The sequence below is a fragment of the Theobroma cacao genome, chromosome 6 (assembly GCF_000208745.1).
Source record: "Theobroma cacao cultivar B97-61/B2 chromosome 6, Criollo_cocoa_genome_V2, whole genome shotgun sequence".
Lineage (NCBI taxonomy): Eukaryota > Viridiplantae > Streptophyta > Magnoliopsida > Malvales > Malvaceae > Theobroma > Theobroma cacao.
The window spans coordinates 1499463-1513892 of NC_030855.1; the positions used below are offsets into that span (position 1 = coordinate 1499463).

Consider the following 14430-nt stretch of genomic DNA (forward strand, 5'->3'; position numbering starts at 1 on the left):
ATTATTATTATTATTATTATTATTATTATATGAATGAGTTGCAATGCAATTCATGGGTTTTGGTTAAAACTTTTGGAAATGACTTGTTGATGATGGTTAGATACAAAGAGAAGGTTTAGATTTTGCCATGGTCATCAATTGTATTAAATAAAAGGGAATGGATGTCTTATCTCTCTGTCTGTCTGTCTGTTCATTATGATTATCTACCCTGGTGGTGGAGGCAAATTATAAAAGGGGAAGTCCCACATCTTGGATTGGATGCCATGCTTATTATTCTTTGGAATTCTTGTGTTGTTTTTGGATACCCTTTTTTTGGGGTGCTAAAATTGTGCATCAGTGGCCCCTCTATTTTTTGTAAAGACAATGCTTATGTCTTTACCTCTTTCTAATAGCTGTGTATGCAAATGGAAAACCAGGGTTAATTGGGTGGAATCAAAAGGTTTTTCTTGTTGATGATGTAAAGTTGTTCCATATCTGGAAAGATATGTTAGTACCCTTTTTTTCTCACCTTTAGATTGTCCAATTTCCAGTTCCTTAATTGGCTTTTTTAGGGTTTATTACTTTACATAGAAAGTGTGATTAGTCATATTGTGATGCTTTTCGGACTGGGATAATTCTTACACTGCTTATTATTCTCTTTTGTCGATTCATATACAGCATGATGCATCATTCTAAGATACTTTTGTGTGATTGGAACAATGGGACTGAGGTAGAGCAAATGCCACAGATAGCATTTGTCTCTGTGTTTGATTGTGGTTATTATTGTTTGCTTGGACTTTTGAGAATGTTATGTTTTAGCCTAACCTGCTCAGTGGAAGTCAGTCTTATTCTGTAAAGTATGTTCTGATGTGGTGGTTTGAGTTTGTGTATGGTTTTCATTGAGACTCTTTTGCTGTTCCAAAATTTGGCCAGCCTGTCTGTGTAGTTCATTCTTGTGATTAAGGAGAAAGGGACAATAATGATAAATCAAAGTTTGTTCTGATGATTGTATGTGCATGCCAGTGGAGAAAAAAGGCTTCTTATAGTTGTTGTATATTGCTGAAAAATGGCCTTTGCCAGAGGAGTGCCTGCCTGCCTCTTGCTTGGCTACAATGAGTTGGGGTTGCAAAGTTTAGGAGATTGATTGAGTTGGGGTATCTAGCCATCATAATTTCATGATAAATTCAAGTGAAGTTCTCTTCTTCTTCATTTGATTTGGGAAAATGGAGTTAATAATTTCTAACTTATGGTTCGATGTCAGATGAAAGTTTGGGGTATAAGATGTGAGAACCTTTATCGAAAGTTTCATTCTTGTATTAGAAAGCAGTTAGTATAGGTCTTACCTTCATTTCTAAGGGCCAAGGAGCTGGGAGTTGGGACCCCTGGATCTAATCTTGCATTGATGCTGGAATGTTTGAGATGTTGTCTAGCCATGCAAAAACAAAGGCTCTACTTATCCTGAAAATAAAAAAGTCTAGGCCATAAACATAAGTTAAACAAATAGTAGTGGATTATTTGGGTAAAGAACTTCTTTCCAATTATTTGAATATAATCTTTTACCTATTTTTCTTGCCACTTTCCCCTTTGACTTATCTTTTCCACCTGTTATTTCCTTTACTTTTCTTCTCGTTTTTTAAGCTGTTTAAACAAGAAATGTACCCTCAGGTTTTCCCATCACCCTTTCCATCCTTTCTCCTTGCGGTTCTCATTGGTTTGAGTTCTCTTCCTAGGGCTGTCCATGGAATTCTTTGACACAAACAACGAAATAAGAGAATGAGAGGGGAAGTATGCGAGAATATGTGGAAGTGAACTTAAGACTAACAACTGGTATAATCCCTCAAAGATTGGATATAATTTGCTTGGAATGTGGTACCGATGGTGTGAAAGTCACGCTAAGGAAGATAAATCAAGTGGAAACGAGGCAATAAGGTTGCCAAGGAAGATTAAAGGTCAAGAAAGATGACACAGAGAGAAAGTTTAAGCTATGGATGAGATAGCCCAGAGACATAAGTTGAGTGGCGATTTGCCCACAAGGAAAGGGTCCAATTTTGATGTCCTAAATCAATAGGCCATAAGTTCCATTAGGCCGTAAGGCCAATATCAAAAAAGCATACCAAAGGAAAACTAATAATAATAAAGCCTAGTTTATGTTCCTTAACACCAAAACCTGGGTGCATCTTCTGTCAAGTGCAAGTCTTAGTGCCTGACAAGAACCAGCCAACTTCCAAAGCATAGGAGTCTCAAGAAAATAAAAGTCTACAAAACCCACAACGAATAATGACCAAAAGAATTTATGGCCCATTAGTGCCTACTTTTATAAAGGAAAATGTTAGGAAAGGCAAAAGGCAGCGAAATGAATGCGAGTGAACAACACATTCCTAACCCAGTGTCTAGCGCTACAGAGCAATTCCATTGCATCGAATCTATGACAGATAGATATACAGAAACAAGTAAATGAACCAACAAGATTCAGTAAAATAGCAGTGTTCAGTGTTCACCATATGCCATAAATATGTATCGTACAATTATCGAATCCTTGAGTAACAGAGTTCAAAGCTTAAAAAGTTCAAGGTTGGATGCACATCAATTTTTAATGTACCAGCAAAATAGTTGGGTAGATGATTCCCAGCAGCAAGCCGATCCAAATTACTGCCTTGTTCCTTACATAAACTCTTACAATTTCGGCTAACAAAAAAACTCATACAATTTGTTAGTAAACAAACTTCATCACCTTCAATGTAAGATATTGATATTTACCTAATGGAAAAATGTGTTTGGAGAAGTGGAGCTATATAATGATCTAATTTCTTCACAGACATAGCAAGGAAATTTCAGACTTGATTGTTCAAAGGCTTATCATAACCACGAGATGAAACGAATCTAAAGTGTTTGTTGTGTGTTTTCATCAGACAGTCAGGGATGCACCATTGTCTGCTGCTGTAAGATTGAGGATCATTGTAGCTGCCTTAAAAGACCTGATTAAAAGATACCCAATGACAAACATTTCAACTTCTCAAACCATAAGGCAAAATAACATGAACAAGACAGTTAAAAGAGAAAAAGTAATGTAAGCATTTTGCAATGTACTGGTAAAGTCAACCTACTTAGTAGAATATTAACTTTTATGCCTAGGATATGTTGTAAAGGAAATTTGATTGTTTTAACATACGTACAAACCTAAATAATGTTGTATTAAATAAATTTTGTTATTCATTTAATTTTACAGATCTTCCAAACAAAATGTGATTTCTTACACTAATGCTTTCTTTTCATCTGCAACGTGTGCGACCTTCAAAATTCAAACTACTTATTAAACATCTTTGTCTCATTATTAGACGTATAAAAGTAATTCATGAGGATGACAATAATCTAAACAAAAATTAATGACGCTAACTAATTACTGAGTATAGTTTACCAAGAAAAGTTATCGGATTTAAACTGATATATAGAGATACCAATTAAAATCAGTCAGATCCCAAAGTCAAAGGATCATAGTCAAAGGTTGAATTGGCCCCAAAAATGGTTAGCAGGAAAAAAGCTCAATCCCTAATCTAGAGATGTGCCAGATAGATCAATATAATTAGTAATAAAAGACTCTACTTCTCTTTTTATTTTGTCAAGGTTTAGTTCCTTACAAACCACTCCATAATACATGTCACTCTGTTTGTGTCCTGCTCAGTATCAATTTGGATTCTTGTTATATTTTAGTGTTCCAGTGGTGTAGCTCCTTTTGATTGAATGAGATGCATGGAAGTCCCCCATTGATAAGCAGACTGCTTGCTAGAACACTCAAATCATCCATTTGAGATTTTTTATTCTTATTTTGATACTATAACACCTTCTCCCTTCAGTTTCTCTCCATCAAATTAAAATTTCCCCACATAACCACATTTCAGATTCCATTCCACTTTTTAACCCCTTCCCCTGATATCCTCCTCTACTTGAATTTATGTCTCCAAACCACTCTCTTACCAGCATTATTTTTACATCTTGTGTTCCTAATTGCTTGGCTTCAAGTCCCTCAGTATTGTTTGGATCTCCTTGCCAAATCCTCTTTATCATTACAGCACTCTAGTGCAACACTAATCCAATTCTAAATTAAATTAATGCAGGGGAAAGGGAAGATGAAGGATGGGAATATGCTAGTTGAGGGAGTAAATCTAGGACTTTATTTTATATTTTACAGGTTTGAGTTGTAACTTTTACAAATATGTAGGCTGTTTTAGATTATTTAGGTTATTTTGTAACAATCAGTGTTTTACCCTTTTCCAAGTATTGGGATTTAGGGTTATCTTTGATATTTTGCATTTCATTGGGGTTAAGGGTATAGTTATAGATACTTATGTTATTTTAATATGGAGTAGGTTTGATTGTTGATACATTTGACATTGAGATTTTGAATTGAGAAAGACTTCACATTTGAATTAATGCAATTGAGATTTTCAAACTATTATTGAATGTTATAATTCTGGGTTATCTGTTCTACATCAGAGATTCTACCAAACAATAGAACTAATTGAAAAATAATAAAAACCTAAATGGACTGATATAAACTTTAGGTTTAATAATCCAGCTAGGTTCAAGTCTGTTGTGTGCATGGCTAAACGAAAGAATAAAGGCTATGCCAAAAACAGTTACAATCAAGGCTTTGCAAGTGGTAAAATATGCTTTATAGGGCAAACGCCACAAAGAGACCACTGTCCTTTCATCATAGAAATTATGCACTGCAAATGGTGGATTCAAATTCTTGGCACGTAGTGGCTCCTATTTAAAACTCTGGTCACAGGTAGCCTACTCTGTAATTTGTTTTGACTAGAAATTCTTTCAAGCTTCTAAGCTAAAGCAATCTACAGTACTCACTATGTTACAAAAGCAAACAGTTTTGAAAGTGGGAATTAAAGCAAAGATATTCGCAACTATATTGTTCTTTTGCATCTGCCATGATGCATACATTATATATCCCAACTCTTAATAGCGCTAGAATCTATTTTGTAATGTTTAGGTTTAGAGAGAGCATATTTGAAATGTTTGCAATAGCAATCTTAGAGGAATTTATCTTCCAATGAATTGAATTAAGAGACTAGATTTTAAAAACAATTGCAATGGATTAGAATTTACAGGTTGTTAATGCATTTGACATGAAGAGCAAGATATTTTAGCTTAATTTATCCTGCTTTCTATATGATTCTGGAATATAATAAAATTGATATCACTTAAATGCACAACTGCATAAACCGAAAAATATAAATAACTCTTACTAAAACTTAAAAGAAAACTCTGCATACCATGCTTCAGGTGTCTGATATCCTGAGGCTGAACTTCCAAAGCAAGATTGAAGCATCTCAGTATTTATCACACCTGGACTAAGTGCTACAACAGCAAAGCCATCAGGCATTTCCTTTGCCACCGCTTTACTTAAACCCTCAATAGCCCACTTTGATGCACAGTATGGTGCAACCTGTTGAGACACAAGGATGTTTCAAATTTGGTTCACTATTACTGGAAAAGATTTAATTCAGCTTTAAAAAATGCAAACAACTGCCTATAAATTCATTTCTGTTGTTTTCACCAATGGTTCCTTCATTTCAGATAAACAACTATGAATTTTCGCTTGGGCTAATCATAGCATTTAATATAGGATAATAAATACACGAAATGTGAAAAAGATGAAATCCTGAATTTACCAGGGCAGCACCAGATCTTCCCCATCCAGAAGACATATTAACAATAATCCCTTGCCTTTTTGGAATCATCAAAGGGATAAAGTGACGCATCACATTTGCAACCCCTTTAACATTTGTATCAATCACAGTATCAAACTCTTCTGCTGGTACCTCCCAAATTCTGTTGTTTTTATTGATTGTACCTGCATTATTTACTGCCAATACCCTAATGTTAGCAAAGTAAAGACTGAAAGAGCAGAAGCTACATGGATTTCAGCTTAGCACGAAATGTGCTCTAAAGCTATTGATTTATATTCACTCCAATTTTAGATTAAGAAACAGACATAAAGCAAAACGAGACAATTGCCCTATCTATATTTTTGTTCGTTTAATAGCAGTTTTTCAAAATTAATGTGACTATGGAGAGTATGATTTGATTAACGAATCATAAACCAATGCTTCGCTAATGATTATGTACTCGGATTGAGTATAGTTGAAGACATGCCTAAACATTTTCGACTAATCAGGCAGATACTTCAATTCCTCATAATTATGTCAAACTAAGGACAAGTGTTTTTAACTTGTAAGAAATGAGGTAACCTAGAACTGTTCCAGAAGCAGTTAAACAGAGCTTAATTTCAAATCTAACGTTCTTCTTTTTGGGACAAGAATTGGAAACTAGAATAAAAACCTAAAAGGCTAAAGCAAACAGCATTACCGATTATGTCTGGAACAACCTTCTTTTCCATTACTAACCGAGCTAGCTCCTCGACGCTGCTATTCGACCTCTGCAAATTCAAACGAAAAAAGAAAAAAAAATCATTTCAATAGCCAAAAAACAGAGCAGCCTGTAGAAAGAGCACAGAAGTGGAGTGGCGAATAGGGGGCGAACCACGTCGACATTGAGGAGAAGGTGACGGTCGGGGGCGGCGAGCTCCGATTGGAGGGAGTTGAGTTTTTCCTGGGCGCGGGAGCACCCGATAACCGTGTGGCCTCTCTTGGAAAGCTCGAGGGCTAAGGCTCTCCCCAGCCCTTTGCTCACTCCAGTTACCAAAACCGTCTTAGCCGCTCCGTTAGACCCGCTAAACGACGCCGTCGTCATTCTTCACTTTTTCGCTCCTCCCCTCCAAGGACACAAACAAACAAACGAAATGGTTATACTTCCTTTGGATTTGAATTTCGAAACTTGAAAAGCGTCGATGTAAATTAAAGAGCAGTTGCCATTGCCACCGCCTTTGATGTATATAAAACAGCGTCTAGAAGTAACGGTGGACATGAAGTTCAACCGCGCGTTGCACGAGATTAGATATAATTCAAATAATATTTATAATTATTAATGATATTATTAAGTATTAGACATATACTCAAACGAACTTTAATAAAAAATTTTATTATGTTTAATTATTCTAAAATTATAAAAATTGTTTTTATTATCATTTTATAAATTAATAATAATTTTTAACTTTTCAGTATCGTTTTCATCCAAAAATAAATTAAAATATTCTAATCAATTTTTTACTCTAGACAATGATATACAGACGTTCACTGCTAGTTCTGCAGTGATATAATCGATAGTTTAAGAAATATACATTGTCATTTGAATTTAACTCAAATAATAAAAGTCTGATAATTTTAGATAAAATTATTAATATTTTTTCTTTGTGAAAATTTTTAATATTTTTTTAAATAAAATATACATATACTTATCACTGAATCAAATAATGGAGTACAAAATTTCTAAATAAACAACCCGCCGGTAACCCGACTTGATTCTCTTCTAGATTATTAAGCTCCTGCTGAAATGTACTATTTGTTTGCCCTGAAAAGAGAAGGAAAAGCTGATGTTAAAGAAAGACTTCCATTGTGGAATCAATAAGAAACATAACCATTAGTCCCTAGCGTTCAGAGCAGGTGCATGAATGGTATCAAAGCAAGCAGCTAAAAAACAGCTATTCCATTTCTAATTTGCAGGCTATGGGGGATACTCATCCAAATTCAACAAATATTGCATGAATAAATAGATTGCATCTACTATAATCGGATATCGGCTATCCCATCCGTACTCTTGATTCTTAACAAATCATCAATCTGCTATACTTATGAGTATAGAAAGGACACTGTTGACTTTTACTATCACTTACAAGCTTAAACATTATCGATAGTTTACAAAATAAATATTTGTTCTTAGTATTTAGTGTCAAAGGGATGAATAAAAACTGGCAAGGCCGAGAGTTCTTCAACCCGATTTAGCACAAATAATTGCTTTCATGTGGATTTTGCCACCAGCAACACCCATATGTTTTGTTGCTGGGTTGAGAATACTTGGCCACAGAAAAGGGCATACAGTACCCTTTTCCATGTGTACATTCAGCTTAAAACCTGCCTAAAATCATTTTAAGACCATGTTTCGCTCTCTCAATAAAAATAGCCAAGGGTTCTCCAAAAGCAACCAAAGGATGCCGACAAAGAGACTCAAGCAAGAGATTCAAGGAAATTACATAACATAATTTTTTGCAGGGAAAATAGAACATTGAAATTCACCTGCCAAGGAAAGAATCATCTTCAGTACTGATAATTATTTCTTCACCTGTTTCGAGATAAGGTGGTACCTGAGGAAGTCGCAAATTAGGTAAAGAAAAACACAATGTTTTCAAATTGGCTAAAAAGATAAAAGGGCATCAGAGCAGCAAATCCATAAGTAGAAATGCCAAGAAAGCTTGTAACTAGATGCCCTATAACAATGATTATGAGCAAAATCAACAATTAAGCAATAAATTCTTCTAGTATATAGTCCATGTAATTCAACCCAATCCTGCCCAGCCTCCAGCCATAGACAGAAGGTTTGTTGGCCCATTCTATTTGGTTAAATCAGAATATGTGGATGATATAACATGTGGGTTTGAGATTCCATACACTTAATGTACATAAATTCATTAGCAAGCATTATAGTTGAGCACAACGAAATTATAAGCCCCCACCAAAACTCTCCCTCCACTAGTAATTTCTTTGTCCAATAGGCATAACAATCTACATGCACAAGGATGTACAATGCTTAAGGCTAAAATTTTATAGATAATTCAAAGAAATAGAAATCAATTGCATGTTCAACTTACTTGAACAGTGAGGCCATTGTCCAGCAAAGCCTTTTTATACCTGCAGCAAGAAGAAGTATAAAAACAAAATCCCAAGTCAAAAGGCCTACAAGTGATTTAGCAAGTAGAATTCTTCGACGGAGCACATTGCCATTATTTAACAAAATATATCATGATGTAATATGCAGAGACATAACATTTGGAATTACCACAAGCAATTATTTACTAATTTCTTAAGATGAAGTAAAATTAGGAAAAAACCATTAACAAAGAAAATGATTAACAACATTATCATACTGAAGTTTGATTGAGAAAAAGAAACTAACGTATCCTACTATCAGGGCAGAGAGAGAGAGAGAGAGAGAGAGGGAGGTAGATATTGTTTGTGCCATTGTTGAAAGGGAATTGCAGAAATCTAAACTGACCACTGAAGTCAGAGAGAGAAATCACATGGATAGGGACAGAGAGCAGATATGTTACAATGAGAAGAAACTAGGGAGCAGACTGGATTCTAAAGTTTTTTAGGTGCAAATGATTGTGAAGCTTTTAAAATCCTAAATGGATTTTGCCCAAATTCAAATTTGGCTTCTTTAAATCACTTCCTAAACTATGAATTTGGATTTATGTCTTGAGTTCAACCCAAAATATATATTCATCTTAAACACACATGTCACATGCACATCAGAAGCAATCACATTCATAACACAAGTCACACATTCACAAATTGTTTCTTTTTTTTATTTGACACATGGACACCCATTGGGCCTAAGGCTACAGAAAGCGAGGCAGCCCTTTTCTATTTCATAAATCTCAAGATTCAAACTAGAGACCTGCAAGTTGGAGTCCAAGGTTCTAAACGCTGGGGTGTCCCCATGGGGACAAATACAGAAATTGGTGCTCATTGTTCACCATCTCAAAAAACAAAAGAACACGTGTATATAAGCAATATTAAATCATGGATACTCTAGAGATCCAAACGATAATCATTATTGACTTCCCAACTCTAGAGCAAGGGTCATATAACTATTTCTCACTTCAAACGCCAAAAAATATATACTTATACATGTCCTTTATAATGCATGTTGACAGGACAACCCATGAAGGTATAGCAAGTGCTATTGTTTGGATATTTATCGTAATCTTTTCAGCAGCTTATCAAATACATATCTATCATGACCAAAATTACTGGAACAAGTTCATGCAAAAATTTAATTAAGCAGCATTTCTCAGAAAATATTCTGAGGCATAAACAGGTTAAAATGACATAGACATCAATATAGTTAAGGATATAATGAGCATTTATAAGATGGAAAACATACCGAGGGGTGGACGTAATCCCCTTCATTGGAGCTTGTGTTTCCTTAATAGTACATGTTACACGCTTTGGAACTGATGCGCTCAAAGGTCTTCCATCATATAACTGCAATCTAACTTTCATTTCCTCTGTTATGCATGACATAATATTTAGCAAGACAATAGGAGTTCAATCAAGACAGCTAACAACCATGGAGCATAAATTGCAATTGCAATCAAAGAAAATGCTGACCATCAGCAGCAGAGAGCCACGAAAGAAATCCACAACATATTTAGAGGGAAAAAAAAAAAAGGAAACTAAATAACATTCTAGGACACTAAGGCTCAAAGCTTTTTATCAAGTCATTGAAACTAATGGAGCACTCCAGCCAAAAAAGAATAAACTGATGGATTACTTCAGCAGCAGCCTCCAAGGGTGTTTAGGATGCTTGAATGGTTCTAATGCCAAGCCCTAATTTAGCACATATCCAATGATGAGAAGCTAAGACGGGAGCTTGAGTAGGCATTTTTAGTTGTTTTTGACTACATAGAGTTATGTTTCTTTAAGTTAAAGTCATTGGCTCTTATTTTATTTTTCTGTTTTTCATGTAAATTGTATTTTCATGATTTTCTTGTTCAGATTTTGATCTAGGCTCTTGGTTTGTGTTTTCCTTAATCCTTATCCTATTGCATTTGTTTTATATTAAGTTTGCTGTATTCTATTTGGAGTTTGAGTATTTGTTAAAATACTAACCGGAACAGGAGTTCTATTTCTTTTAGCATTAGAGACAATAGGAGTCTATATATATCAATTAGCAATGTACTCTTGCTATTGAGATATAGAGTAATATCAGATAATTTCCAGTATTATTGCTTTGTGATTGTACAATGCAATCAATCTAAGGCATGACTCATAAGGAATTCTAGGTGTGAAGCTTAGGAATCCCTTTTTTTATCCCTTTCTCCTATTCCAATTTTTCCTGTTTTCCTCAAGTATTGAAATCTGAAAACAGCCATAAACCCTAACCTCCTAGCTGTCCTACATCAGAAAACCTAATGAATCGCAAAAATGATACGTATAAAGGTAAGAAGCAAGACAAAGATAGTGATATATCAACAATAAAGATATGCATGAAACTAATGGTTGATTTTTATTTATGGAAATCAATTCATTAAAAACTACATACAAGAACTATAATACTACTGCAATATTCATTTATTATAACTAACTGCAGAACGATTCCCTCCAAATGGTTGTCTTTCCTAAGAAGAGAAGACAGGTAGCCATTAGGTCACAACAGCTTCAAATATAAGTGGGTATAATTTGAAAAGGCTACTTTGAATAAAACAACTGCCCCACGGCTCCCAACTAGAAGTAGCATTCACTAGTAGATGACAGCTAGAAAAGGAGGTTAAAAGCATGGTAGATCAAGTTGCCTGTTTTGATGGCACTGTAACAGGGATGGTGATAGCACAATACTGTGGCTAACGCAACAGGAAGATCATTATGCATGTTGTGGTAAGTATGGTGAAAGTGACAGTAACAGGGGGAGTCAATTGAACTACAGTGTTAACTAGAGGTAGCAATGGCATAACAGAAAACAGAGGTGCTTGGTATAGAAGATGAATTACAATTACTTCCAGCAGACCAAGTACACAACCATTACACAAACCAGTCTTAATGTTGATCAACCTTTTAGGTATGCAGCAGACGTTCCAAATAAGTCCAATGGTACTTGCAGTTGGTCAAATGTCTCAGGCCTGACAAGCAATACAAAAGAAAGAAAACTCATTGATTTTGTAGAAATTTGTTTTTTCACTGTAAATGCAAAATATTTAGAAAGTTAGTTTTGGAAATGGATGGCAAACCAAATAAAACTCACTCAATCAGAAATGCAGTGTTCTTTTCAGTGTACAAACATGAGAAAGACTTCTCCTCAACAAATACTCCTGCAACAAATAATATATAATTAAGCTAACCGAGACAAAGTGACGGATCCTAAGTCATATCAATTGTTCAAACTCAATGCAATACCATAACCATAGCCCACAAATCCTTAAACTTAAACAAACCGGTAAGTTAAGACGCATACTTTCAACAGGCTCCTCAGTGCCAAACCGTAAACTTACTTTGTTTCCATTGTCAACATCACGAAGCTCCAGCTGAGTTTTGGAGAATAAACAAAAGAAGAATCTGACATTATGAATGTTTAGAAAATAAATTAAGCAAAACTTTTATACCAAAAAAAAAGTTAACCAATAATACATTTTTCTCAAATTTATTTTCAAGATACTATACAATTTTTGATGCCTTTTAGCAATTTGCTTACACTTTCTCCCTTCATTACATATGTTTTATCACTATTTCAAGGCAAGTGTGCATTCTGAAAATAGGCAAAGAAAATCTAAGATTCTAATCAGCACCCAACAACTGAATAAATCATAAGATTACATAGGAGAACCTGCATCATTGCACCTCCTCTACCTCGCTGCTTATGCTCTGATTCTACTACCTGCAAACAAGTTATATAAACAAATCTCAAACTACAGCATTACGTAGCCTAAAAACAATCTTCAAGCAACAACCAAGGCATCTTTAATGGGACAAAGTGCAAATAAGTACCTGGTAGACACGTCCTGAGGCAGTCATAGATTAAAAGTAGCATTAGTTAACAGGTATATCACTTCATGGGGAAAAAACAAAAGGATTTAAAATAAATTTTGGGTTATGAAGTTAAAAGCTAACCCGATTTTTCAATTACATTGCCAGGCCGAAGCTGCAGCACAATCAGGAGTGATCACAATTCACAAAGAAAAACTTGTTAAGTAAACAAAAACAAAACCCAAAAGGAAAAATGTATTAGCTATGCAAATATGAAGCAAGAGTATAGTGGAGTAGCGGAAAAGAGAGAAGTTGTACGAGTGAATGTGATTAAACATGAAGATGAAAAAGGGAAACAAAGATTACATGGATAGCATTGACTTTGACGCCGCGGTCTTGAGAAGCAGACCACGGAGAGCTAAGCAGAGAGTGATGGGAAGATGGGCAAAGCGAAGCGAGAGTTGGATTTGCAGCATTGGGTTTGAGAAGGAACGATAGGGATGCGGACAATCTCTTGCCAACTTCAAGAGCCTTCATTTTTACACACTGCTTGTGTTTGTGTTTATGCTTATGCCAAGTCATTATATATATATATATATATATTTGTCACATTGATAGGAAATTAATTATGATTTAATCAATTTCATAATTGTTAAATATATCTTGACATAATATTTTAAAAATTTTTAAATTATTCAAAAAAATTTAAATAAATTATTTTTTTATTACATTTAATCAAATTTTTATATTTTATTTTGAATTAAATTTAATAATTAATTAATTATTATCGATAAAAATATTTATCATTTTATATCACGTGACATTGACTTAGTATGTTAATACGATATAATGACATAATTACATAATTTTGTTTCCCTCCAAGTCAACATTGTTAGACCTAACAATTTTAGATATGATGCGAGAATACACAGGGTTAAACAAGTTTGAATTTAATTTTAACGCGTTTTATATTTAATCGTGTCTGATACGCTTAAGACACAAAAATTTTTATGTCTCAATTGTATCAGACACGAGTAACATGTTTAAACATGTTTAATTAATTATGTTAATCATGTTATCGTTCTAATCGTATTATCATATTTAATAGTGTATACGTGACACGTTTTGAATTTATTAAAAATTAATAATCAAAGACTATTTTAGCCTTACTTAAATAATTCTGATTTGAAATTGTTCATGATTGATAATACGGTTAATGATATGTATTTAATTATGAATGAAAATTATGAATGATTTTAAATATTATTAGTATTTTAAGATTAAATGTTAATGAGGGATTTTATCATATTGCATGATAATGAATTTTATGTATGTTATTTATGTTAAATTTTATTATATTTGATGTTATTATTATTTTGTTTTGTTATAAGTATTTTTATAATTATTGATTTTAAATTCAAATAATAAAATTATATTTAATTGTAAATATTTTTATTTAATTGTGTTAAACATGTTATCAATGATGTAAACGTGTCAAGCATCATGTTGTGTTATACAGTTATTAAACGTATATATGTATGTGTTTCAGATTTAAGACACGAATATTATTTGTGTTTAACCTTAACATGTTTCGTGTCTAATTATGTCTGACACATTTAAGATACGAAAACACAAATTGCATGGTCTAAACATGGTTAACGTCATGTTAATGTTATGTGGATATAAAATGAAACATGACATGGCATTTGACTACCGTGGTCGATTTAAGATTTTATATGAGAAGTGATTAAAAAATAACCATACGATCAAAATTTGTTTTATATATAATAATAAAAATAAA

General features: G+C 33.8%; 2 protein-coding genes across 2 annotated transcripts; both read right to left on the reverse strand.

The window, feature by feature from the left end:
* LOC18595199 (NADPH-dependent pterin aldehyde reductase) lies at nucleotides 2435–6960 on the reverse strand. Its single transcript, XM_007023037.2, has 5 exons — nucleotides 6535–6960; nucleotides 6361–6430; nucleotides 5664–5857; nucleotides 5265–5437; nucleotides 2435–2954 (listed from the first exon to the last, which is right to left on the reverse strand). Exons 1-5 carry the CDS (start codon nucleotides 6742–6744, stop codon nucleotides 2885–2887), a joined length of 717 nt encoding a protein of 238 aa, XP_007023099.1. The 5' UTR covers nucleotides 6745–6960; the 3' UTR covers nucleotides 2435–2884.
* LOC18595200 (elongation factor P) lies at nucleotides 7176–13190 on the reverse strand. The gene is made up of 11 exons (XM_007023039.2): nucleotides 12996–13190; nucleotides 12774–12804; nucleotides 12651–12664; nucleotides 12490–12540; nucleotides 12121–12190; nucleotides 11911–11977; nucleotides 11721–11788; nucleotides 10054–10177; nucleotides 8756–8795; nucleotides 8184–8251; nucleotides 7176–7461 (listed from the first exon to the last, which is right to left on the reverse strand). Exons 1-11 carry the CDS (start codon nucleotides 13164–13166, stop codon nucleotides 7449–7451), a joined length of 717 nt encoding a protein of 238 aa, XP_007023101.2. The 5' UTR covers nucleotides 13167–13190; the 3' UTR covers nucleotides 7176–7448.